At 39.1% G+C, this 27,225-nt stretch overlaps 3 protein-coding genes and 1 long non-coding RNA gene across 5 annotated transcripts; 3 read left to right on the plus strand and 1 right to left on the minus strand.

The window, feature by feature from the left end:
- LOC109710370 lies at positions 4,454 to 12,032 on the plus strand. Its single transcript, XM_020232890.1, has 7 exons — positions 4,454 to 6,182; positions 6,400 to 6,455; positions 8,021 to 8,296; positions 10,172 to 10,411; positions 10,730 to 10,849; positions 11,015 to 11,143; positions 11,784 to 12,032. Exons 1-7 carry the CDS (start codon positions 4,454 to 4,456, stop codon positions 11,805 to 11,807), a joined length of 2,574 nt encoding a protein of 857 aa, XP_020088479.1. The 3' UTR covers positions 11,808 to 12,032.
- On the minus strand, positions 12,644 to 14,617 carry LOC109710188 (serine/threonine-protein phosphatase 7 long form homolog). Its single transcript, XM_020232668.1, has 3 exons — positions 14,053 to 14,617; positions 13,882 to 13,978; positions 12,644 to 13,802 (listed from the first exon to the last, which is right to left on the minus strand). Exons 1-3 carry the CDS (start codon positions 14,076 to 14,078, stop codon positions 13,437 to 13,439), a joined length of 489 nt encoding a protein of 162 aa, XP_020088257.1. The 5' UTR covers positions 14,079 to 14,617; the 3' UTR covers positions 12,644 to 13,436.
- On the plus strand, positions 14,617 to 17,365 carry LOC109710189. 2 transcript variants are annotated; one of them, XR_002216320.1, is made up of 3 exons: positions 14,617 to 14,695; positions 14,770 to 15,377; positions 15,460 to 17,037. It is a non-coding gene; the product is annotated as an uncharacterized LOC109710189 (long non-coding RNA). The 2 variants fall into 2 exon arrangements; XR_002216319.1 differs by having other exon boundaries at positions 14,770 to 17,365.
- LOC109710371 (protein CHROMATIN REMODELING 24) lies at positions 19,120 to 26,378 on the plus strand. Its single transcript, XM_020232891.1, has 20 exons — positions 19,120 to 19,222; positions 19,314 to 20,032; positions 20,715 to 20,845; positions 20,938 to 20,992; positions 21,100 to 21,336; positions 21,426 to 21,481; positions 21,566 to 21,656; positions 21,977 to 22,114; positions 22,226 to 22,303; positions 22,710 to 22,916; positions 23,005 to 23,076; positions 23,252 to 23,332; positions 23,420 to 23,538; positions 23,723 to 23,834; positions 23,992 to 24,060; positions 24,223 to 24,317; positions 25,013 to 25,141; positions 25,294 to 25,359; positions 25,453 to 25,594; positions 25,831 to 26,378. Exons 1-20 carry the CDS (start codon positions 19,120 to 19,122, stop codon positions 26,008 to 26,010), a joined length of 2,880 nt encoding a protein of 959 aa, XP_020088480.1. The 3' UTR covers positions 26,011 to 26,378.

Genomic DNA, 27,225 nt, shown 5'->3' on the forward strand with positions numbered 1-27,225 from the left:
TTCACGAGAAAGGTATATGCATGTAATTATGGCTTAGCAGTTGTCATTTACAAGAAGTTTTATACCTTATTTAATATGTATTAAAATTTAATTTTCAAAAAGAAAGAGTGCAACACACATCTAAATGGTGCAATATCCTCTCATAATAGTGCAATATTTACACAAATGGTGTAAATATCAGTACAAATAGTGTAAAATATGCACCGTTTATAAATTTATTGTATAACTTTTATAGTATGTTGTAATATATTATATTATTTTCGCGTAATATACAAAACTATGTGTAATTTAGTGTAAAAATTATACAAAATGTGTATTAACAATGCATATGTTGCACTTCTTATACAGATATTGCACTATTTTGAAGAGTTTGTTGCACTATTTGAGAGGATATTGCACTCTTTCATCTTATTAATTATTCTTTATTTTTTTTATTTTGTCTTGAATGAGATTTTTTATTTCACGAGAAAGATACATATAATTATGGCTTAGCAGTTGTTATTTCAAAAAGTTTTACACTTAGTGGCTTAACAGTTGTATTTTTCTAGGCATTTAAAGCATATAATTTTTATGCATTTGATAGAGGGGTAGTTTGGTCATCCTTTTGAAAATTCGGTCCGAATCTGCAAAAACTAAAAAAAGTGGCCCACTTTTGCAAAAGCGCAAAATTAGTGAATTTTTTATGCAAATTGGCCAAAATTATTTCTCCTATAAATCAAATACTACAAAATATAAAAATAAAATTTCAACTAAAAATTTAGGCCAATTTGCATAAAAAATCCACTAGTTTTGGGCTTTTGCAAAACCGGGCCACCTTTTTCGTTTTTGCAGATTCGGTCCAATTTTTCAACTGCCTGACCAAAATACCCTTGTACCTTTTTCTCTCTCCTCTTTTTTTTTCTCTCGTTCTTTTTTTTTTCTTTTCCAGGAGAGTGGCGAAGGCAGAAACGCCACACCCCCTGCCCCGGCGATGTCGCCCTCGCTCGCTTCGGCGACGTCGCCGGCGACGAGCCTGCCTCCCCCGCCTCGGCCTCTCCCTCGACCTCTCCTCCTACCGTGCCTCTCCCTTGACCTCTCCTCCAACCGGCGACGAGCCTGCCTCCCCCCGCCTTGGCCTCTCCCTCGACCTCTCCTCCTACCACGGCACGCATCCGTCACAGCCACGCACACCACGCACTCCAACCCACCCACCACAGACATCGTCGACGACGCGGCGAGACGTCGGTGGAGACGAGGAAAACGGAGAGGATCAAAGCCGGTGAGCGCGGGCGCGCGTGGAGACGCGGCTGCGGCGGCGGGCAGAGGGATCTATCGGCGGCGGCAGCGCGCAGCGGGCGCGGGGCGGGCACGTGGTGGCGCGGTACGGCAAATACTTCTTGCTTCGTCGTATGTGTATGGTGCACCAGTTACCCATTAATGGTGTATGTGTAATTTACACATTACTGGGCTGCCAATGGATTCACATTAATGGTTGTAATGGATGCACATAATGGTGACGCGAAGAGCCGGGCAAAGGGACGACTGCGGTTAGACGGTATCGACGAGGCCTCCGCGTTAGACGCCGAGATATGGCGCCAGCACGCGGGGGAGATGGGGTGCGATCAGCAGGCGAGACAGCAGGCACGACTCGCCTGTCGTAGGGCACGTATTGAGGCAGGTTCCACGTCCATGCCGGCGAGCAGCCCCACGGCACACCACGCACTCCAACCACCTGACACGCGAGCGGCCAGCACCCCACCGCTGACGTGGCGATACGTACCGCGAGCAGCGAACATGCTCACGCCTGCGCTGCGGCTGGCGACCGCGGCTTGCGCCTGCACAGCGCGCGGACGGGCGTTGGTGTAATGGCTTGCACCATTACACCATGTAAATGGCCTTGTAATGGTGTATTCACACATTATGAGTGGTGGCGCGAAGAGCCGACCGCCAGAGGGACGCACGCGCTGCTTGTATGATGGGTATCGACGCAGGCCCGTGGGTAAGGCGCGACTAGCGAAGAGGCAGGAATGAGGCGCGGCGGCGTGCGCGCTGGGCGCGGCTGCGTGCCAGTCGATGGCGCGGCGGTCACGGCAGGCGGCTCCGACCGCTGATAGGCCATGTTCTCGGGGCAGTCGGGACGGGGCCAGAGCCGGTAGCGGAAGCGGGCGATGGCGCGGGCGGGGACGGCGGAGGCAGGCCCCTCGGTCGGCTAGCTGAGGACATGAGCGTTGAAGAAGTGCAGCTCCCGGTCGTAGGCTGCGGCGGACCGGCGGCGAGGCTCCGCTGCGGCCCGCTCGCCTCTTGCCCTTTAGGTGAAGAAGAAGAAAGACAGATGAGGAAAAGGAAAAAAAAGAAAGAAAGGAAAAGCGAAAGACAGAGACCCGCGGAACACAAAAACGGTTAAAATTTGCCCTCCCGCCAGGACGGAACAAAAATAGAAGAAAAAAGAAAAAGAGAAAAAATTTGCTGTATAGGATGAGAGAGAAGACGAGTAGGGAAAAAAGAAAAGATAAAGAAAAGAAAAGAAAAGAAGAAAAAGAGAAGAAGAAGTGGAAAATAAAAAAAGCGGACTCCAGCAGGAGGAAGAGAAGAAGAAGAAAAAAAAGAGAAGAAAAAATTGCTCCGGCTGACTTCGCCATTTTTTTTTCGGCGGAAAAAAAAAAAAAAGACGAGAGAACGAAGAGGAGTAGAGAAAGAGGAAGCAGAATAAAGTAATAAGGGTATTATTGGGTCAGTTGCTGAAAAAACGGACCGAATCTCAGAACGAAAAGGTCGACCTGATTTTGCACAAAGTCCAAAATAAGTGGATTTGTTTATGTAAATTGGCCAAAGATTTATTCCGCATGAAATTATTTTTTTATAATTTTTGCGTTGAATCAAATGGCCCTACCGATCAGGAAATTGAGGCCTTTTTTAAAATGACCCTCCCTCTAAAAAATTATAATTGGCAAAATAACCATGTAAAAATTTTATTTGTAAAACTAACCCTCCTTTCGTCACGTAGGCGCCACGTCAAAATTTTCTTATAAAGACGGTAAATCGTTCGCCGTTTTCTCTTATTTCTTTTATTTTAAAGACGGTAAATCGTTCACCGCTTTCTCCCATTTCTTTTAAAGGCGGTAAATCGTTCACCTCTTTCTTCCATTTCTTTTAAAGACGGTAAATCATTCACCGCTTTTCACTTATTTACTGTTTCTATATCCCATATAATCTTAACAACTTTTAAATCCTAATAATTTATCCATATAATTTCATATAAAGACAGTTAAGATTATATGAAATTATATAGATAAATTATTAGGATTTAAAGGTTGTTAAGATTATATGTAATTTGTTAGAATTTTTATGTGGTTGTTAGGATTATATATGGAATATAGAAAATAACAGTAAATAAGTTATGGGAGAAAACGGTAAATGATTCACCGTCTTTAAAAGAAATGGGAGAACGCGGTGAACGATTCACCGCCTTTAAAAGAAATAGGAGAACGCGGTGAACGATTCACCGTCTTTAAAAGAAATAGGAGAACGCGGTGAACGATTCACCGTCTTTAAAAGAAATTCTGACGTGGCGCCGACGTGGCGAAAAGAGGGTTAGTTTTACAAATAAAATTTTGAGTGGGTTATTTCGCCAATTTTAAAATTTTAGAGGGTTGTTTTATAAAAAAGTCCGGAAATTGAAGTTGTAGGCCCTGTTTCACAATATTGGATAGTTTAGGGGTCTCCACTTAGGAAAAATGTTAAGCTTTAGGGACTAATTTCAGAACGGCCAATCGTCGAGGGGGTCTTCATTCATTTTCACCTACAAAGACTCGATCTTCGAGGACTTTTTTCGAAAATAAACCTGTAAAATTTCATATTTGCCAAACTAACCCCGTAAAATTTTTATTTGTGAAACTAACCCTCCTCTCGCCATGTGGGCGCCACGTCAGGGATTCTTCAAAAAGACGGTGAATCGTTCACCGTCTTTGATATTTATTGTGAAGGCGGTGAATGATTCACCGTCTTCATAAGACGGTGAACCATTCACCGTCTTTAGTACAAATCCCTACTCTGCGCAAATCTTTTCAAGTCCATAATATGGTGTCCTTGATAAGACGGTGAATCGTTCCCCGTTTTCTCGAGGGCACAGAAATAGCGGACTTGAGAGGGCGGAAAGGGAAAATGGCGGAAAGAGAAATTTTGCACTAAAGGCGGTGAATGGTTCACCGTCTTCTAAAGGCGGTGAACCATTCACCGCTTTTACAATAAAAATTACAAAGACGGTGAATGATTTACCGTCTTTTTGAGGAATCCCTGACGTGGCGTCCATGTGGCGAAAGGAGGGTTAGTTTTACAAATAAAAATTTCACTGGTTAGTTTGGCAAATACGAAATTTTACAGAGTTATTTTCGAAAAAAGTCCATCTTCGATCTCAGTTTATAACTCTTCTTCGTTCTGATCAGGAGAGAGAGAGAGAGAGATGGCGTCGTGGGAGATGGAGCTCCCCGAGTGCCCCGTTTGTCTCCAACCCTACTCCCTCGGCGGCGACGGCGGTGGCGGAGGTGGCGGCGCCTCCTCCTCCTTCGGCGGCGGCGCAGGCGCCGTCGTCCCCCGCGTCCTTGCGTGCGGCCACTCCGTGTGCGAGGCGTGCCTCGCCGCGCTCCCCCCGCCGCCGCGCGCCGCCTCCGGCGCCGGCACCGAGGCCGCCGACGCGCTCCGTTGCCCCGAGTGCGCCCAGCTCGTGCCCTTCCCCCGCTCCCTCGGCCCCTCCGCCCTCCCCAAGAACATCGACCTCCTCCGCCTCATCCCATCCTCCTCCTCCTCCTCCTCCTCCTCCTCTTCCTCCAACCGCAGAAACCCTAACCCTCCCAATCACCCGCCCCCCAGTCCCCCGCCACACTTCCTTCCCCTCCCCTGGGCTCGCTACCCCCTCTTCTCCTCCTGTAAGCACCTCATTCTCCCTCATCGATCTCTCTCGTCGGCTGCTTCGTCTTCTTTCTCATCGTCTCGTGGTAACCCCTGGTTTTGCCGGGACAACCAAGCTGTTTCTCTCCTGCCCATCAAAACCTCACCTTTTAGTTCCGATTCGGAGCAATCCGAATGGTTCCGGCCGAGCTATGTAACACAGGTCGTGGAAGCACTTGATAAGTTGGGAGATCGGGCGAGGGACGAATTGGGTTTTCTTATAGAGGCTTCGTGGAAGCCACGGAGTGGGTTGTGTAGGGTTTTTGGGTTGTGGATGGACATCGAAGAGGAAAAATCCCAGCTTTTCTTGGTATCGGAGAGATTTGATCTTGGAATGGGGGATTTGATGAAGGAAGAGAGGAAGAAATTTGGGTTGCTTCGTTTTGGGATAATTGGTTTGGAATTATGTGAGGCTGTGATGGGTTTGCACTCGGAAGGGATTGTTTGTGGCTGCTTGAGTCTTAGTTGCTTCTGTTTTGATGATTATGGCCACTGTTTACTTGATTTAAGCAAAGTTTTATTACTATGTAGGAGGATTTGGGAGTTGAATCATACCAAGACAGAAGAACTTGTGGCCCCTGAGGTGTTGCTTTTATTGCATGACAAGAATCATACAAAGGATAGAGTGGTCGATGGATCTGTTGGATATGGTTTGGATGTTTGGTCATTGGCCTGTGTTCTTATTATGCTTCTTACTTGTGATGCCCACCTTGCTGTAGAGCTTAATGAAGGCTTGATTGGTTTGACTGAAAAAGGAAAGCGTGAAGAATTTATCGAACTTTATGATGGTTGGAAGAAAAAGGTGGTTGATAAGGTGGAAGAATTATTAGTCAGCAGGGAGTTTGAATCATTGGTTCGGATGTTCGATTCATGCTTGAGTTATCAACCGGAAAGCCGTCCTCATGTGAGTGATGTGTGGTATTGCTTTCGAGGTCTGTTTGGCAAAACTTGCCTTGATGATCTCGTTGATTTAGATGCCTTTGGGGCAAAGGAGAGTGTGAGATGTTGCTTACTAAACAATTTAAGTTCTCTGGGTAAAGAAGGTAGAAATGTTCGGTGTAGAGAAGAAAATGGTAACCTCTCCAGAGATGTTTCTGGTACAGATTTGGAAGAAAGTGGAGAACACGGTGAAAGAGACGATGATCATCACAAGGAGGAGAAAGTTGATGGAGAATCTAATAACTCGATTAATAGTGGTGGTTTTAAGTCGGTCACTCTTCAGGGTCATCGTGACTGCGTTACAGGAATAGCTGTTGGAGGTACAGTCTCAATATCAAAATGGTTAACAAAAGTGTGTTGATGAGTATTACTTTGTTTTAATCTCTGTTAATCTTTTCTGTTGGATTGGACTCATATTTCCATGAGACAAGGAATTAGATTCTTTTATCTGTCAATTAGCTGAATGCTTCAACTATTCTTATTTGGTTGTATTATTTTAAAGATCTGATTTTTCATGAAAAGTTTACTCTTTTGCAGGTGGGTTCCTGTTTAGCTCCTCTTATGACAAAACTATCAATGTTTGGTCCTTGCAGGTATACTCTTTTTAAGGTACTGCCTGTTGAGAAATCAATTAAGTTATGCTAATACTTTGGTGAAATATAAGTTTCATTATTAATTTTGATTAGAAATGATAAATTGGTGATCACCGACTTTTGATGATTGAATTTCCCTCCAGCATAGCCCTTTACTGCATCTTTAACTTGAAGCAAGAAATAGGTATAATGATCTATCTGATGCTTACATGGCCAGCACAATATCATCTCTAGAAACATGATCTACTTGAAAGTTGGAGTGAATGAAATTACAAGTTTTGTGCCATCTATTCTCTATGCTGAAAAAACCAATATCTTAGTACAACATAACACCTATCACTATTTTTATGGGTCCTCTTACATCTTCATGTAGGCTCTAAAAAGCTCCCAAAGAAATACCTTTAAAATGTACGCCCATGTGATGTGCATCAAAACTGTCGCTCACTAGGATTTTAAAGCAGATCAGATGTGTGAAAAGGGAAAGCACTCCCTCCCCCTACACAGTGTATGGTGCTTCCTAAAGTGATCTAGCATACTGTTAATTAAATCACTTCAAACTCTACGGAGGAAAATATAGGTTCACAAGGTTGGAATTGAATAGCTGCTTTTGGATTATTGTTTCCCCCCGTGTTTTTATACCAAGTATCTAGCTATTTCCTGCTTATGAACTAGCCATGCAAGAAAATTTCAGTTTACTATAGTGACTAGATTGCTATCTTAAAAAGACCAAGTTTTGGATCCATTCCAAATTATTGACCATTGACATTCTTTTTACCTATTGTACATTTGTCTAACTTTACAATTCGGTTACTCGATACCAGCTTTTGTAACCAATATAATAAGTAATACTAGGAAACATAAATTGTTTCCTAGTTTATATCCTTTACATTCTTAGAAGAATGATATCTACTGTATAAAAAATGAGATCCCTTATTATGTAGTAAATCGTTTTATTGATTCACGTCTAACTAGCTATTTCCCATGACTAATCACTATGTGTTAATAACGAATCTAGACATTAAGTAAAAACTAGGGACTTTAACATATATATACCCCTGCAACATTTCTATTTATTTTTGCACTCCTGAAAAATATGAATTACATATATTCTCTTCAAAAAACTCAAATTTTAAATAATCCCCAACTTAAGGGTATTTATCTTAGAAACTGCCTTTCAAGGGATATATATGAAAATCCATATTTTACAGGGTATATGTTTATCTAAAGTAAATAGAAGATTTTGTGAGAATATAGTTGTAGAATTCCCTCAAAAATATTATCCCTCAAAAATATTATCCTATTAAAACATTCATTTTATTTGTTTTTTTTTTTTGAAAACTTTATTGGCATCTACTGAATTCTGGTAACAATGCCTTTGTTGTTTTACGGGGTATATTTTTATCTAAAGTAAATAGAAGATTTTGTGAGGATATAGTTGTAGAAGTCCCTCAAAAATATTATCCTATTAAAACATTCATTTTATTTATTTATGTTTTTCAAAAACTTTATCGGCATCTACTGAATTCTAGTAACAAAGCCTTTGTTGTTTTGCTGTATGCATTTAGGATTTCTCTCATGTGCAATCTTTGAGAGGTCATGAGCATAGGGTCATGGCCATACTCATCTTGGACTTCGCAGGCCAGACACTCTGCGCAAGTGGTGATAGCGGCAGTGGCATTTTCCTTTGGAGTGTTACCATCCCTCTCATGCAAGAACCATTGAGGAAATGGTATGAGCACAATGATTGGCGGTATAGTGGGGTCCATTCCTTGGCCTTCTCTGGGACAGGTTACCTCTACACTGGAAGTGGTGACAAGTCTATAAAAGCATGGTCCATGCAGGTTGTGTGTCATTAATACAAATCTCAAATTTACTTTGTTTTTGGCTGAAGTACCGAAAATCTCCTTGATGTATTGTAATTTGCATTTCATCCTCCTCTATAATCGAAACCTGCAAATAACTCCTTGATTAATTAGAAAATCTTGTATTTTGCTCCCTGCTGGAGTGGGTAAAGTGGTAAAATTTTATAAATTTAGGGGGCTGTCTATATGTTTTGATTATCGGTAGGTATGCAAACTGCAATATGCCCAGGGGGTTATCTGCATTATACCCTTTGTTTTTTCTTGCAATTGATTGATTTGTGTGCGTGTAATCAGCAGTGCATGTTTACTTTGTGCTTCTAATGTGTGATGTTTCTTTAGCTTCGTCAATACTACAGGAATTTCTAATTATAGGAGTTGCAAATAAATATATTCTAAAGCTTTTGAGATTACCTTTTTATGTTGCACGATTGAATCATGCTATTTTTCTTGTTAATGATGGCATTGGGCTTGGTGTAGTTTCTAGTTAGCTTTTAAATTCCCATCTTATGTAAACTGGTTAGCAGTTTCATAGACAGTATATGACACCAATAGACATATATCACATTATGAAAACTTTGGGAGACTAACACACAGATGGACAATATCTGATATCAACTTGTATCTATATATAACATGGCATGACTTGAGCAGGTGCAGTTTAGAAGCAAATTACAGATAATGTTTTTCTGATTTGATCACCTGTACTGATTAAAGGGTATTATCAGTAACATTCTCAAAAGTACAAATGATTTAATATATACTGTGGGAAGCCAAACTGATATTGTAGCTTGAAAGGAATTCTGTTTAATCTTGTTCATCTCTTAAATTAGCCAGGATATGTGATAGCTCTTCTTGAAACAATGTGTTAAAGAAAATTATCTATAACTACTTTTTAGTAGGTATAGTGGGAGTGCAATCATAGATTTTGACTTAAGCTGGTAAATAGGTTCATTAAAATCCTAGTCAAAGACGTTGATATAGTAATGGATGGAGAGAGGTATCTGTTCTCCTGTTTCTTCAGAACAATGAGGTTGCTAAAGAATCTTGGTCGTAGAAACTAAGGATGGAAACTAGTCAACATGCAGGCATATTTGACTTTTCTTTTTAAGATCTTTCTCAGGTTGTGTTCTTTGGTTTTCGATAAAGATACAATAATATTAAGGAACAAAGAAGGTAAATCATTCACAGTTTGCTTTTCTTTTTACTCTCGTCAATAAAGATAGTGATGGGTGTAGTTATTTTAGGACCAAGATTTAAAAATCCACAAAAGGGACTCCGCTTTATTGTGAATATAAATCAAGCATATTAGAAATAAGATTTTTTACAAGCTTTGTGGATCAATGAGCTGATCTTCAACAATGAGTCATCTCAAAAAGCAGGGATAAAAGCATAGTGGATGTCACAATTGTCGTTTTGGCATATTAACATTTGTATATATTACACTGAATGCATCTGTTGTAGTCTAAGCATATATTCTCTTATTCTCCAAATGCGGTGACATTCTAATAGAATGTTACACTCTTTATGGTCTATGTCGGTATAATAGGGCTATTTGTCTTCTAAGTTGTCAATTTATGTTATTGCCACCAAAAATATCCTTCCTTTTAAAGTTAGAACTTAAAAGAGTGCTTTCTTATTGTATACTATTGATGATTTTTTTTATCATAAGAGTGGAGGAGCAATTTTCTTGGTTAAACTTCTTGTCCACTTATGTGCTTAAGTAATAGTTGTTAAATGTTTCATAATGTACATTGTCTTCTTATTGACACCACATACTCAATATAAATGACTATGTAGTCCTAATGCTCTCACTCTTATCTTAATTAATTGTGCCCATTTCTCTCTCTTTCATAGGATTACTCCCTTCAATGCACTATGACAGGTCATAAGTCAACTGTATCTTCTCTAGTGGTAGCTGATGGGGTACTTTATAGTGGAAGTTGGGATGGTACCATTCGGTTATGGTGGCTGAGTGATCACAGCCCTTTATCAGTATTAGGAGATGATAATACACCGGGAAGTTTCTCCCCCATTTTGTCACTTTCAGCACAATCTGGTTGGGTCATTTCATCCTATGAGAATGGTTTTATAAAGGTTTGTGGTTTTATACGTGCTTATATAGCAATTTCCTTTATTTGTCTAGAATTATTTCCATGGGTGAGGATACGAGTAGGAAGATGGAATAAATAAGCATTATCTTTGCAGTTGACAACAAAACATTCTATTATCATCTGTAATTTGAATCAATTGCCAACCTCTTGATTATATAAGTTGTAACAAAATGGCAATAATTTAGGACTAATCAGATTAACAGATATTAGGTTAGCTTGCTTGTGGTTTTCTTTTTTGGTTAGAAGTTGCTTAGGTCTCGTTGAGAGTATCTGTAATTTTTCTTAATATTAATTCCATCAGATATGGAGGAATGATGTGCTCCTGAGGGCAGAGAAAATCCACAATGGATCTATTTATGCACTCCAAATGGATAATAACTGCTTTTTTACCGGAGGATGGGATAAACTTATCAATATTCAGGTCCGTGATTGCTTATTTTATTAATTTATTATTTATTGGCGTCACAAGCAGCCTTCAAAAATTTAAGTGAACTCGAGCTATTTCATAGTTGATAGTTGATACCCATATATGCGCAGTGAATTGCTATCTTCTGGTTCGCAAAAACTTAAATTTTTTTTTTCACAGGAATTGTCAGAAAATGAGTCAGAAGTGGATTTAAGAAATATTGGCTCAATTGTTTGTGATTCATTTATTACTTCTCTTCTGTATTGGCAAGGGAAGCTATTTGTCGGGCTTTCAAATAAGGAAATAAAGGTACCTATCAATTATCTCTCCCTTTTATTTTTGTTAGTGATAATTGATTGTTTATTTCTTCAAAAAAGAAAAAAGAAAAGAGAAAAAAGAAGCAAGTGATTGCCCTTTGATGCCTTCTACCGAATGCCTTTTTTATGCTCTTCTTATTTTTGTTGTCTGGATTCACGACGGTTTGCTTTTCTCATTTGTTTGAACTTGTTAAGATGGCTTGTTCTTAGGTGTACAATCAACTTAAATTTGCTGAGACTACTCTTGCGATTGTCTCATTTAGATAGAATTCCTTGTTTCAGGCATTTTACCAGGATTAAGTATGATTATCCTTTTCGGTGGCTTGAAATTTGTACTTGAATGGCCTATTATGGTTTTTTGTCATGCATTACAATTAAGATATAAATTATACCCTATTAATGAAGGGTATATATCTACAGATAGTCCCTGAATTATCATCTAACTGGAATTTGGTCCCTTATTATTCACTTAATCAGATGAATTTTGGAACTTACTGCTGTACCATAGGAAAAGTAGAAAAAAAAAATCCCTTTTCTTTGCATTCTATCTTAACCGCGTGGTAATCAAGCGATATCATAGTATGGCTAATCAAATTTGACTGATCTTTTTTTTTTTTTTCTCACTTCTCCAGGTGTACTACTATGGGTCTCAATGAAGAATTCAACGCTCAGCTATGGTTCATAAATCTATCAATAGTTTGTTAAAATTGTTCGAAGCTACGAATGAATCAGTTTAACGCAACTGGATGGAATCAAACAATTAGGCACTTCACACTTGACAGTAAATAGGGGCTTTTTTTGAAAATGATCCTGTAGAATTTTGTAATTGGCAAAATGACCCTCTAAAAATTTTATTTGTAAAACTAACCCTTCTTTCGCCACGTCGGCGTCATCTTAGATTTTTCTCGCAAAGACGGTGAATCGTTCACCGTCTTTGCATATGACTCATGAAGGCGGTGAATGGTTCACCGCCTTCTATAGTACCCTTGAGAAGACGGTGAATGGTTTACCGCCTTCTCTAGGCGTGAACCATTCACCGCCTTCTTAATGCTTTTGGTGCTCGAGCAAGCACCTTCATAAGACGGTGAATCGTTCACCGTCTTCCTAAGACGGTGAATTATTAACCGTCTTTAGAGTAAAACTTCCACCCAGCCTAATTTAGCTAAGTCCTCGAATCCGAACTAAAGCACAGAGAGGACGGTGAATGGTTCACCGTCTTATCATGGCTGCACTAAAGGCGGTGAACCATTCACCGCCTTTAGTGCAAACAGCAGCAGGTGATATTTTTCAGCTCGATTTTAAAATCAATTTGAACAAGTTTCAGACAAGTATTTTCACGATAACAAATATTCCAACAAGAAACACAACATCACAAGTGGAATAACAAGATACAATCAACCGGATAAAAATATCAAACAAAACACAGATAAATATACAAATATGAATTAAATAAAGTATTATATAATATTATACAAAGTCTAAGTTATCTAAATAAAAAATATACAATCAGTCTCTCGATCTTCCTCTCCCTCGACATCCTTGGCCACGGCCACGTCTACGTCTAAGGCCACCCCTGTACATCGAGCATAGGTACGTCATCAAATGCTTCGATACCGGCCATCTGATCAAGATTCGTAATGATAATGTCCTCGGGATGCTCCAGAATCGCTTAAGTCTCCTCTGGCTCAGGTCGATCACCCTCGATAGTGGCCGGTATAGATGCTGGGCGGGCCTGTGATGATGACGCGGCATGACGTCGAGAGTAGACTAATCTAAAGTGCTCTCGAGAGACTGGCGGCAGAAGCGAGTCCAAGTCCAATGGTAAGGAAGGAAATCTTGAAGGGACGGTGAGCATATCTGCAACATCACTAGGAGATGGAGATCGTGACACTCGTAGGCTCGATCTCGAGTATGATCCAGTCGATGTCGGTGAGTGTCTCCTGTGATGACCCGATGTCGAGGGTTGACCAAAATCTCGACCTCCAACATCAGCGGCGACAGGTATGGAAGGAATGTACTCCAGTAGTGACTCAATATGGACATCTATGCTCGTCAATGTCTCCATCATCGCATCGTAAGAAGGTCGATCATGAACTAGCATTGTGATGCCCATTTGAGTCTGTCGTAATGCGTCCACCTGCATTATAGATAAGAATTCACTATTTGCAATTTATATTAAATATAAGATTAAAAAAAAATTAACATATGAGTGATCGTACGAAAGCTCTCTCGGTCTAGCCGCGAGGCTGGTAAGTCAATGGTGGACGCTGTACTGGACGAGAAATTCATCTTCTCGTGATCTGCCAATACCACTCCATATAAATAGATGTCGCTTGTACCGGGTCATCACCGACAATCGGATGCTGGTCAATAATAGCATGTAATCTCTGTCTCCATCTCTCGATGTGTGCAGTATGAAAGTGGACCCAATCCTCATCTGGCCGCCCCTGAGATGTGATGCGACGGATGGTCTTCACGTGAATTGGTATATGCTGGAGGAGACCAAACTGCCGTAGGACTCGATCGGGCATGTGAAGCTCAACAATATGAAAGCAAATCAGTGTCGTCCTCGATCGTCGTACCTCGCTGCCCTGTACATAGAATGTCGATAGCACATCTATAATAGCATCTGTGTACGGCCGCCATGTAATCTGTGAAAAAGCCAATAATAGTCAGCTGAATGCATTAATACGGTTGTATATTGAAAAAAATTATTGCATTAATACGTACCTGAGACGCTCGCTGCTGATCTAACTCATCTCTATAGAACTCAATATCTGTCGTCCTAACATTTGCCCCAAAACGTAACCCGCCGGCGTTCGTCCACCTAATATTTGAAAAGTATGTTAGTTGCAAATGTATATATAGAAATGTAATATGTATCATATTTAATTGTCATACCGGCAACCCAAAGGGCAATCAGCCATGTCGGCAATAGCTCCAACGCTAGTAGGTCGGCCGACATGAAGATGGTTCCATGTCCAAATCTATAAATAAATTACAATAAATTAGACAGGTGAATTTAAATAGGAGAAACTTTATATAACAATTATTAAATATTACTGATAATACATGTACTAATGTCGCTAAGCAACAGCATTCAACCTTTTCATTTAATGAAGCTGTTCACAATGCTCGATAAAGGTAGGCCAATGCTGCCGCACCCCAGGCTAAACCGCCATATGCATCAAAATCCGCTAAACAATCAGTCTCTCGTGACACTTAAGGTGAGGATGTGGCTGCCACTTTTGGCGGATTTTGATGCATGTAGCGGTTTAGCTTGGGGTGCGGTAGCATTGGCCTACCTTTATCAAGCATTGGGAACGGCTTCATTAAATGAAAAGGTCGAATGCTGTTGCTTCGCGACATTAGTACAGGTATTATCAGTAATATTTAATAATTATTATATAAAGTTTCTCCTATTTAAGTTCACCTGTCTAATTTATTATAATTTATAGATTTGGACATGGGACCATCTTCATGTCGGTCGACCTACTAGCGTTGGAGCTATTGCCGACATGGCTGATTGCCCTTTGGGTTGCCGGTATGACAATTAAATATGATACATATTACATTTATATATATACATTTGCAACTAACATACTTTTCAAATATTAGGTGGACGAACGCCGGCGGGTTACGTTTTAGGGCAAATGTTAGGACGACAAATATTGAGTTCTATAGAGATGAGTTAGATCAGCAGCGAGCGTCTCAGGTACGTATTAATGCAACAATTTTTTTCAATATACAACCGTATTAATGCATTTAGCTGACTATTATTGGCTTTTTCACAGATTACATGGCGGCCGTACACAGATGCTATTATAGATGTGCTATCGACATTCTATGTACAGGGCAGCGAGGTACGACGATCGAGGATGACACTGATTTGCTTTCATATTGTTGAGCTTCACGTGCCCAATTGAGTCCTACGGCAGTTTGGTCTCCTCCAGCATATACCAATTCACGTGGAGACTATCCGTCGCATCACATCTCAGGAGCGGCCAGATGAGGATTGGGTCCACTTTCATGCTGCACACATCAAGAGATAGGGACAGAGATTACAGGCTATTATTGACCAGCATCCGATTGTCGGTGATGACCCGGTACAGGCGACATCTATTTATATGGAGTGGTATTGGCAGATCACGAGAAGATGGATTTTTCGTCCAGTACAGCGTCCACCATTGACTTACCAGCCTCGCGGCCAGACCGAGAGAGCTTTCGTACGATCACTCATATGTTAATTTTTTTTTAATCTTATATTTAATTTAAATTGCAAATAGTGAGTTCTTATCTATAATGCAGGTCGATGTATTACGACAGACTCAAATGGGCATCACAGGACTAGTTCATGATCGGCCTTCTTACGATGCGATGATGGAGACATTGATGAGCATAGATGTCCATATTGAGTCACTACTGGAGTACATTCCTTCCATACCTGTCGCCGCTGATGTTGGAGGTCGAGATTTTGGTCAACCCTCGACATCGGGTCATCACAGGAGACACTCACCGACATCGACTGGATCATACTCGAGATCGAGCCTACGAGTGTCACGATCTCCATCTCCTAGTGATGTTGCAGATATGCTCACCGCCCCTTCAAGATTTCCTACCTTGCCATTGGATTTGGACTCGCTTCCGCCGCCAGTCTCTCGAGAGCACTTTAGATTAGTGTACTCTCGACGTCATGCCGCGTCATCATCATAGGCCCCCCCAGCATCTACACCGGCCACTATCGAGGGTGATCGACTTGAGCCAGAGGAGACTTAGGCGATTCCGGAGCATCCCGAGGGCATTATCATTGCGGATCTCGATCAGATGGTCGGTATCGAGGCACTTGATGACGTACCTATTGCTGAGCTCGATGTACAGGGTGGCCGTAGACGTGGCCGTGGCCGAGGACGTCGATGGAGAGGAAGATCGAGAGACTGATTGTATATTTTTGATTTAGAGAGCATACTTTGTATAATATTATAAATACTTTATTTAGTTCAATTTGTATATTTGTCTGTGTTTTGTTTGATATTTTTATCCGGTTGATTGTATTTTGTTATTCCACTTGTGATGTTGTGTTTTTTGTTGGAATATTTGTTATCGTGAAAATACTTGCCTCAAACTTGTTCAAATTGATTTTAAAATCGAGCTGAAAAATATCACCTGCTGCTGTTTGCACTAAAGGCGGTGAACCATTCACCGCCTTTAGTGCAAATCCCCCACAGCCGCAAAAAAATTGGCTAAGTCCTGAACTGGGGGCTGTTTGCACTAAAGACGGTGAATGGTTCACTGCCTTTAGTGCAGCCATGATAAGACGGTGAACCATTCACCGTCTTATCTGTACTTTAGCTCGGATTCGAGTACTTAGCTAAATTAGGCTGGGTGGGAGTTTTACTCTAAAGACGGTGAACGATTTACCGTCTTATGTAGGTGCTGGCTCGAGCACCAAGGGCATTGTGAAGGCACGCGGCAAGGGCATTAAGAAGGCGGTGAATGGTTCACGTTTAAAGAAGGTGGTAAACCATTCACCGTCTTCTCGAGAGTATTATAGAAGGCGGTGAACCATTTACCGTATTCATGAGTCATATGCAAAGACGGTGAAAGATTCACCGTCTTTGCGAGAAAAATCTGAGGTGGCACCGACGTGGCGAAAGGAGGATTAATTTTACAAATAAAATTTTCAGAGGGTCATTTTGCCAATTACAAAATTCTACAGGATCATTTTCAAAAAAAGCCCGTAAATAGAGAACATGCTTTGTCAAATCAGTCTACAGTGTATAGTTCTGTTTTTTTTTCTTTTCTTCTCTTCTCTTTCCTTTTTGCTGTAAATGCTGAATTGTTCTGCAAATAAATTTGACAGATGGTCTTTGAATCCTTTTCAGATTATTTATGGCCTTTTTGAATATATGATTATCTCGCTCACACCATCCTTTTTTTATCCTTTTTTGTTTGCGCAAGAAACAAGTGTTGATTTGTGGACGTGAGAAAATGTTTATTATTAGGAATACATTATAAGAAAAATCATGATGATAAGACCTCGCACTTTGGCGGCCAAAGGTTTATTTGTTTCTTGGAAGCTGAAGTTCGGGTTGAAGCAGATTCTCGGATGAATTGCTTTTCTTTCGTTATTGGTTTCTATAGTTATGGAATTGACGTTCCTTCAAATTTGCTATTTATTTGGTAAAAAGTGAATGACATGAAAGCTAAAGTTTTATATCGTTAGTATTTTATTATTTTTTCACTCTTTTTTTTTTTCTTTCTGTAATTGACTTTGATTTGGGATATGCCTAAGTTAGCAACAGTATTTCAAAACGTTTGAGGTTTGATAGTAGGTGAAATTACGGTGATCAAAAAAATGGAAGTTAGTATTTGCAGTTAAAAACTACTCTGACCCTCTCCACTTTTGGTTCCATAATGTACTTGCACATCGATCAATTCTCATGTTGTGTTTTTTTTTTTTTTTTTTGGAGAAACTTCAAATAACCCCCTTGTAGTTTCACTTTTTTTCACTTTAGTACCCTGTGGTTTAAAGTGTATCAAGTTAGTACCATGTGGTTTCTCACTTTATCACTTTAGTACCTTATGGTTTAAAGTGTATCAAGTTAGTACCATGTGGTTTCGCACTTTATCACTTTAGTACCCTGTGGTTTTGCACTTTATTATTTTAGTACCCTATGGTTTAAAAACCACAGGGTACTAACTTGATACAAATAAAACTATAGGGTACTAACTTGATACAAAAATAAAATCACGAAGTACTAACTTGATGCATTTTAAACCACAGGGTACTAAAGTGATAAAGTGAGAACCCACAGGGTACTAACTTGATACATTTTAAACCATATGGTACTAAAATGAAAAAGTGCGAAACCACAAGGGGGGTTTTTGAAGTTTTTCCCTTTTTTTTTTTTGAGAAAAGGTAGCGTGCTACCACTTCATTAATTTAGAATATGAACTTGGCTATAAGGTGCGACAGCCGGAACCTCAGGAAAAAGGAAAAAAGAAAATAAACTAAACTAAAATAAGATAAATAAGGATAAGGTAAAGTAAGAAAACATCGACCCATCGAATTGTGAGGGCAGAAACTAAGCCATAAATTTTTGAGAGATCTAATCTCTGCCAACAAGTACCCCGGTGGGTGTTTTGTCTTCACGAAGATTTTTCTGTTCCTTTCCAACCAGAGAACCCACCAAGTAGTGGCAATAGTCGCTAATTCTCATGTTGAGAGATCTAATTCTCATGTTGTGTTGTTTAGAAAAAATATTCTAATATTATTTGAAAAAATTTACTTTTTGTTGAAGGCATGTTTAGTTATGAGGAATTATAACCCTCGATAGTCCTGATTTTGTTAAACTCAACTTTGCAAGCAATATCACGATTTTGTGCTGTAAGCTAAGAACAGAGACTTTAAAACAAGATAGAATGTGGGTTTCACATAATCTCAAAAGTTCACGACATTTTCAGTTATAAAATTATTATCACGATTTTATATCGTACGCTAAGTATAGAAATTTTGAAATGAAATAAATGAGTTTCATATAATCTCGATAGTTTACAGTATCTTTCAATCGCAAATTGTTGTCAATTACATATATAAATCAATTTGCCTCTTGAATTTATTTAAAACAATTAATGTGGCAAAAGTCAAATCGGCTCTCCGAAGTAGCAGCAGTAGCGTACTCCAAATTATATTACTTTCTCTCCTGCATCTTCCAATTTGAAAAATTAAAACAAAAAGAAACTAAAGAAAACAAATTCATTTTGAATGTGTTGGGCCATCCATTTAATTATCTTTTTCATCTCTCACACCGTACCATGCGAAAAAAAAAAGAATTTCAAAAAAAAATAATTAAAGGAAACAAAATGACCATTTTGAAAAGGAACCTGGAGCGGGAACCCCCCATCGATTCTCTCTCTCTCTCTCTCTCTCTCTCTCTCTCGATCGGCGACCAAACCCTACCACCTCCCATGGCGAAGCCACTCAGCCTCAACGAGCGCAACGATCGCCTCCTCCACCACCTCTCCCGCAGCCGCCCCCGGAACCCTAACCCTAATCCGCAGCCTCGCGCCGGTACCTCCTGAAACCCTAATTTCGCGCACTTCCTCCCCTCAAAACCCTAATTTTGATCTTCATTGATGCTCCTGTTGTCGTTCGATTGCAGAGGTGAGGGTGCGGAAGGTGAAGCTCGAGGGTCGCCGCCGCCTGTGCAAGCTCTCCGCCGCCGCTGATGATGATGATGAGGTCGCGGATGGTGGGAATTGGCTGGATTCGCCGCCTACGGTGAAGGAGGGCGGAGGAAGTGGTGGTGGGGGTGGTTGCGACAGTATTAGAGACATCTTGGACGATCTCAGCTCCCGGCTCGAGCTTCTGTCCGTGGAGAAGCCGAAGCCGAAGCCGAAGCCGAAGCAGGAGCCCGCGCCACATAAATCGGAGCCAGAAGTGGAGTATAGGAGTGCCACCTCCTCTCTATCGGATCCGTCGCCCTCCCTTTCAAGCCCGGATGAGGTAAAAGAGACTAAGAATTGTGGGGAGGAAGTGAAAGGAAAAGCCCCCAAACGCCTTGTTTTAGATGTCGATGAAGAGGACGAGGAGGAGAAGGAAGAGGAAAGTGTGGCTTCTAAAAGCAGTTGGAATGAAGAATCTGAGGTTCTTGACGATGAGAATGAAGGGGCTTTGAGCGATGCCCAGGATGAAGATGGAGAGGACTTTACCATGGCCGGAACTGGGGTGAGCAAATCAAGGGTTTATAAGCTTCCTGATAAAATTGTTAAAAAGCTTTACCCGCATCAACGAGATGGGTTGAAATGGCTGTGGTCGTTGCACTGCAAGGCAACGGGAGGGATTCTGGGTGATGACATGGGTCTGGGAAAGACGATGCAGGTGAAGCTCATCATCTCCTCTTCTTGATTGCTTATTGGTCTTGAAACAAAACTAAAACTTGATCTTCGTGCTTAGTATAGCATAGTTGCATTTATAATTGTGTTATGCCACCATTTTTAGTTCCTGTGAATCTTTCTAGGAAGAGGAGTATTATAGGTTTCTCTTGCTTATCTGTTTTACAGTCTATAACTGTAGCCGACGCCGTCATGTCTATGTGGGAAACAGCAACATACTGCATAGGTTTTCTAAATGAGAAGAAGTACTTATGATTTTAGTGAAGTTCCTCATCTGCTGATATCAACATCTCCAAACAAGTGGGAATGCCATTCCTACCTCTTGCCCTGCTTTTGAAGAGTTACCCATCTTAAACACTCATTAAATGAGAGAATTTTTTGATCATTTTTCTACCTTGAGATGTCATTTGAAATGATTCATCAATGAACGTCCTTGCTAACTTCTGATATGGCTATGTTTGTATGTCCTTTTCTTCTAGAGCTTTGAATGGCTTAATCATCATATATTTACAAGATTACGAAAGACACATGTTTGTTAATGTGCAAGAGAATTATATTTCTTGATTTGAGAATCTTATATTATGTTTTGATCCTTGTCCTTTTGAACACTATTTAGTACTTCCACCTTGCTGATGCCTGGTGGTCTTGAAGCTTTTTTTTTCTTTCAGATTTGTGCTTTCTTGGTCGGTCTTTTCCATTCACTCTTAATCAGGAGGGCGCTGGTTGTAGCCCCAAAGACACTTCTAGTTCATTGGATGAAAGAGCTCTCAGTTGTGGGCCTCGGTGAGAAGATTAGAGAGTAAGATTTATCTCACATCCATTACTTTTATCTAGCTGAGAGAGTAACAGCTTCTTGTTTGATGATCTTTATATTTAATTCATCTTATGCAGCTACTCTGGAACTAATGCAAACGCTCGCAACTATGAACTTCAATACACACTCAAGGTCTTATTCCGGTTTCCGTTTAAGAAAAGCAACCTTTTCTTCCTGTGGTTGACATGAGGCCTTGAATAAAATAAGCTTCTGTTAGTAACCTGTAATCCTTTCTATAGGAAGGCGGCATCCTTCTAACAACATATGACATTGTGCGAAACAATTATAAGGCAATACGAGGCTCTTTGTATGCTAATGCTGATGACACTGATGAAGAAATCATATGGGACTATGTAATTCTTGATGAGGGACATATTATCAAGAATCCAAAGACACAAAGGGCCAAAAGTCTAGTTGAGATACCTAGTGATCATCGCATTGTCATTAGTGGAACACCAATACAGAACAACTTGAAGGTAACTCTTTATGTAATTAGATTACGTGATTTCCTTGGACTTTCATGTAATTTGAAGTTAACTATGTTGTTATTTTCACTTGCAACTAGGAACTATGGGCGTTGTTCAACTTTTGCTGCCCAGAAGTCCTGGGTGATAAGGATGAGTAATGAGCAAATTTTTGATATAGACTTTCCTATTTTTCAAGAGTTAAATGAATACTAAACAATGTTTATGTTTTCTTTTGAAGGTTCAAAATACGATACGAAAATGCAATCCTTCGTGGGAATGATAAAAATGCTTCAGATCGAGAAAAACATATTGGTTCCACTGTTGCAAAGGTGAGATTCATTGTCACTCACACACCATCAATTCTTTGACCGTAATTTGCATCATAATACTAGATTTTTTAGCTTGGATTATCATTTGAAGACCAATGCTAAGTTTTAGAACATGTTTATTTACTAGTTCATTGTGACTTCTGAGATATAGAGGAAAGAACAATTGCATTTTCCTTTTATCACATTGCTATTCTTTGTTCTTTTTTGCTTTACTATCTTTCTAATTGACTATCTCCAAATATTGTTTTTGGTTTGCCATCTGTGTATGTGGTCCTTTCTCCTTGTTTCTTCATTTTGGGAATTAAAATCATCTTGCACAGGAACTAAGGGAGCGGATAAAACCGTACTTCTTGCGACGTTTGAAAAGTGAAGTATTTCTGGAAGATGATTCTGCTAAAACAGCTAAGCTTGCTAAAAAGAATGAAATAATTGTTTGGCTGAAATTAACACCTTGCCAGGTACTAAAGATTCCTTCCATGTACGAAATTATTCCTTCTCATAAACTTAATTTATCAAAAAGTAAATCTGTAGTCTTTTCACTTTCTAATTTTAGGCTCTTTTGGATGCAGAGGCAACTATATGAAGCTTTTCTGAACAGTGAGCTGGTTCATTCTTCAATACATGGTTCTTTGTTAGCTGCAATAACGGTGATTGTCACCGTTTTTTTTAGATTTTTTTTTTTTTTTTGATAAGCTGATTGCTCCTGGAATTAGTAAGTTTAATCTTTGCTGTATGTATGAATCCATCACCATTCAAACATCTTGTATTTATCAGCTGAAAGGTCGTAATTCCATGTTGTTGAATCAAACTATGCAGCTAAGCAGTCGCATAATCCTAGCCATTAAAATTATATCCCTCATTTCATTCAAAATGAACTTGAACGAAACCAACTATAAACCCCATTGTTAGATTATACAACATGATATAGAGTTTGTAAGGTAGAATGAAAGGGATGTTAAATGAGAAGTTGAATATGCTGCTTATTAATGATCATGGATAACTGAATCTCATCTGATTAGTGCCTTGTTATATTCTGTTGGCTTTCTGAAACAGATATTGAAGAAAATATGTGATCACCCAATGCTGTTGACTAAAAAAGCTGCAGAGGGTGTGCTAGAAGGGATGGATTCAATGCTGAATGATAGAGATATGGGCATGGTGGAAAGGATGGCCATGAGTCTAGCAGAGATGACTGATGATAATGATTTACAAGTTGATCGCAATGTCTCATGCAAAATATCTTTCATTCTGTCCTTGCTGGTTAGAATTCTTCTTCCTTTTTACATGTCAACTATAAAAAAAAAATTGCATTCATAAATTTTGACCTGCTTTGGTTCTTATTTTGCAGAAAAACCTGATTGAGGAGGGACATATTGTGCTAATCTTTTCCCAGACTCGGAAAATGTTAAACATAATACAGGTTAGTTTTTGTTCTTTACAAAATAAAGGTAAATTCTCTGCTAGGACTAAGTTTTTCTATTCTGATACTTATGGCGGTATAAAAGGATATTGTATAAAAAAAATGGATTTTTTTTCCCTCTGCTTTCTTCTCTCCTTTTTGCCAGTTGATTTTTATTTTTTATTCTATAAATCAGGAAGCAATACAAGAAGAAGGTTATAACTTTTTACGCATTGATGGTACTACCAAAGTTTCTGATAGGGAAAAGATTGTGAAGGTTCGTTTTGGTTTTATCTGGATAGAATAGTTACTGGGATATTCTTTCCTTATTTATGGTGTATTTGTAAAATTATATGCCTTCTAGGACTTCCAAGAGGGCATCGGAGCTCCTATTTTTCTGTTGACTTCACAAGTTGGTGGACTAGGTCTTACACTAACAAAAGCAGATCGTGTCATTGTGGTTGATCCAGCATGGAATCCAAGGTAATTTGAGCGTTCCACATGAAGGCTGTTCATGTAATTGACCTGTATATTCGATTATTCGTATATTCTTTTGAATAGTTCCAAATAATTAAAATTCTACTTTTTGGAGAATATTTTTTGCTTAATTTAGTTTTCCAACTACAGTCTTCTGTATCTTAAGAGAATGCTTTTTGGTTTTCTACAGTACGGATAACCAAAGTGTTGATCGTGCTTATCGGATCGGACAGACAAAGGATGTTCTTGTGTACCGTCTAATGACAAGTGGAACAATTGAGGAGAAGATATACAAGATGCAGGTTAAATTTTTCTATGAAAATATGTTTTGATTTTCCTTTCCAATATCTTTTAGGGATGATTTCTGTTGATAAACATCTTCATTTATCTAGGAGCCTGCATATTAGTTCGTGATTACTGCAACTGATTAGTGTGCTTATGAATGTGTAAACTCTTCAGGTCTTCAAAGGTGGCCTATTTAGAACTGCAACAGAGCACAAAGAGCAAACTAGGTACTTCAGCAAGAAGGTAATCACACTTCTTTCTACATTATCTACTGACTGTTGGCATCATTGCTCCCGTAGGTTGCTTCCTTGGGAATTTTGATTAAAAAAACACTTGTAGAAAAGCCCCTAATTGCTGATGCACCTTGTTATCATTTTTTGTTGTTCTTGTGTGGAACTGTTCCAGGATATACAAGAGCTATTTAGGCTCCCGGAGCAAGGGTTTGATGTTTCAGTAACTCAAAAGCAATTACAAGAGGAGCATGATAAGCAACATAATATGTATGTTCTTTAATTTGATATCCTCTTTCTTACCCTTTTTTGAGAGGAACGTATTTGAAGTTGGTATCGCACATATTTGTGCCGTAAATATCTACATAGTGTGGCACCGCTTCCACGGCATGAACCTTTTGGAACCTACTGAATCTCTTAGGGTAGATTGCTTTATTTTCTCTAATTTGATCTGTTGCTGATATTTCTTATTAGACTGGATGCATGGACTCCATCTCATTTTCATTGTTAGTCTATTTTTCAAAATAAGTGCCCAAAGAAAGATACCCAGTTAAGTTCTTACAATATAAGAGCTTTTAGAGGTTTGGTGGCATTCTAAAGAGATTCTGAACTTTCTCTATCTTGAGATTTTCCTAATGTGTTTTTAAAATTCGCAAGTTTATCATGAAATATCATATAATTTCCCTTGATATGCTATGCTCGTTTAGTTTGATACCGCTCAAAACAGCTCTTAACTTTTCTACATTGTTATTTCACTGTTTGTACAAGTTGTAAACAATTGTTATTAGGAAAATTATGTTCTCCAACTAAGGAGATGGAGATTTTAGAGAAGAGAGAATATGAATGACATTCGTTTGAAAAATGTTACGGACAATGTTCATTCTTGTGCTAGTAGTCATCAACACTTGAATCGACTTTGCCATTGAAAATCCTTCATAATGTTGCTATTGTTTTCGCTTTGTCAGGAGTGATTCTTTGAGGAACCATATAAAGTTTCTGGAGCAACAAGGAATAGCTGGTGTTAGCCACCACAGCTTGCTCTTCTCGAAAACCGCAGTTGTGCCTTTAGTGCATGAGGATAACGAAATACAGAGGTCCGACTCTTCGCAGACTGATGAATTTTTACTTTCTTACTAATACTTTGCAGAATATTATTCATTCGTATAACCTTGAAGGCTGATCTCCGCTGACTTGATAGTTGTATGCTGTGCTTAAATTACTAAGCACTAACTGCTTCATTTTGCAGCAAAGTAAAAGATCGAATTATAAGAAGCTCAATGTGGCATTCATCATCTGAACATGTAGCCCACGGGTATATTATAAATAACATGATCCTAAACCTCACTTAAATTAAAGGGTGATTTTTGGGACTAAGTCTGACATATATTTGTTTTATTTATTACAGAGCACAGTATGCATTTAACCCGAAAGACCCGAAATTCACTTCCAGAACATATAGCTCACGAACTTTCACTGATGAAGTCAGAGATAGCCCGGAAGATATTGAGGGGAAGATTAAGCGGCTTTCTCATACTTTAACTAACAAGGTGATGCATTTAAAAATATTACTTTGTTTAGGTATTTCTTTTTAATTCTTTTTGGCCCGCATATCTTTTCACATATTGGAAATTGCATGGTTCCAAAGTTGCTATTGGCATACGTGTCTCTGAAAACCTTCCTTTTGGTGCATTTTTGGCCGCCCCTGTGACCTTTACTTGATTATATAATTCACTCACCTTATGATCTTTTTGTTGCCTTTTGGGGAAATAAACTTGAATTGCAGGACTTGATTGCAAAACTTCCCGACCACGGGGATAAGATTAGGAGGCAGATACTTGAACTGGAGCTACAGCTCCATTCAGTGGTAGAGTCTACTCATGATCATTCGCCGAAGACAAAGGAGAAAGCGGTAATTTGTATAGATGATATAGCCTCGGAATTTGAACAAATATTATCGGTTTAGCCGTTGTTGATTTGATCCAGTTGCATAGTCATTGTATGCCAATGAGTTTGCGGTTCATATTCTCCTCCACTTCAAGTGATGAAGGGTTCACTTTTATGATCATATCTTATATATATATATATATATATATATATATATATATATATATTGTAAAAATTGATGTTGCGCTAATCGCAAAAAACAGCTTCTCTGTTTGTATGTTCTGCTGTATGCAAAAAGAAAAACTATTTCTTTTCCTGAGCTTTGCTTTAGTTGAGAGGTCTCACTTGTTGTTGAATGCTTTATCTGCGCTACTGCAGCAGCTCGGAGTTTGTCCAATAATGAGAAAGTGGTCACTTTCAAAAGTTTCAACACCTTATATCTATCAATTGATTGTGAATTGGTCACTTATGGATGCTATTTATGTTTTCACCTCTTTATCTTTTGAAAAAAAACAAAAAAGTTACTAAGGATGGAGAATTTTTGAATTTTTTTTTTTAGAGGGGGCCTCTTATCCGTAGGCTCCAAATCTCCCTCTGGGCGTGTAATATTCTAATCCAAAAAAATTTGGCCTCGTAGTTTTTTTTTTTTTTTTTTTTTTTTTTGAACTCGTACTCGAAAAGATTGATCCTGATTATACACTATTAGTCTATCTTAGTGGTGTATTAGTGTGAAGTTGCAGCTTTGCTAATTGGAGATTTTTCATAAAGAAAAAAAGTTTTTTTTTTTTTTTTCATTATTTATTTATTTTTTTTTTTGTGTGCGCGTGTGAGAGAGAAATAGAGTATACCCATAAGCTTTTATTGAGAAATAAAGTTCTCTTGCATGCTAGGGCTATTATAGTCTTACGAGTATAAATTTTTTCATACTTATAAGTTTATAGTCGTTGGATAAAGAAATGCATGGTTAGGATAATAGTGATCTCCAATTAGGGTGATAGTGCTTCTTTATGGTTGAGTGAGTGATTGGTTGAATAATTTGGTCTAATGGATGAAAATGGTTAAAAGGATAAATGTAACCGCCAAAAATTTATAAGTATAAAAAGATATATACTTATAAGAGTATAATAGCCGCACTCCGCTCTTACAAATGTTATTATTTTGGAAAAGGTAATTCAACATAACCTGTGTAGAGAGTAAATAAGAGGACGAAAATTACGATTCCTCGACCTAAATGAAGAGAACTTCGGTGAGGACTCAGTATATCGGTCTCCAAACCTTAACAATCTAACTCATA

The sequence above is a fragment of the Ananas comosus genome, linkage group 5, assembly GCF_001540865.1.
Source record: "Ananas comosus cultivar F153 linkage group 5, ASM154086v1, whole genome shotgun sequence".
Classification (NCBI taxonomy): Eukaryota; Viridiplantae; Streptophyta; class Magnoliopsida; order Poales; family Bromeliaceae; genus Ananas; species Ananas comosus.

Bases quoted from the DNA above. Each gene is read 5' to 3' on its own strand.
- LOC109710371 (XM_020232891.1), top strand. From the start codon at position 19,120: ATGGCGAAGCCACTCAGCCTCAACGAGCGCAACGATCGCCTCCTCCAC. The intron at 21,337-21,425 runs GTAACTCTTTAT...ACTTGCAACTAG, and splicing joins CAATACAGAACAACTTGAAG to GAACTATGGGCGTTGTTCAA. The intron at 24,318-25,012 runs GTATGTTCTTTA...TCGCTTTGTCAG, and splicing joins CATGATAAGCAACATAATAT to GAGTGATTCTTTGAGGAACC.
- LOC109710188 (XM_020232668.1), bottom strand. From the start codon at position 14,078: ATGGCTGATTGCCCTTTGGGTTGCCG. The intron at 13,979-14,052 runs GTATGACAATTA...TTCAAATATTAG, and splicing joins GATTGCCCTTTGGGTTGCCG to GTGGACGAACGCCGGCGGGT. The intron at 13,803-13,881 runs GTACGTATTAAT...GCTTTTTCACAG, and splicing joins ATCAGCAGCGAGCGTCTCAG to ATTACATGGCGGCCGTACAC.
- LOC109710370 (XM_020232890.1), top strand. From the start codon at position 4,454: ATGGAGCTCCCCGAGTGCCCCGTTTGTCTCCAACCCTACTCCCTCGGC. The intron at 6,183-6,399 runs GTACAGTCTCAA...ACTCTTTTGCAG, and splicing joins TACAGGAATAGCTGTTGGAG to GTGGGTTCCTGTTTAGCTCC. The intron at 10,850-11,014 runs GTCCGTGATTGC...TTTTTTTCACAG, and splicing joins ATAAACTTATCAATATTCAG to GAATTGTCAGAAAATGAGTC.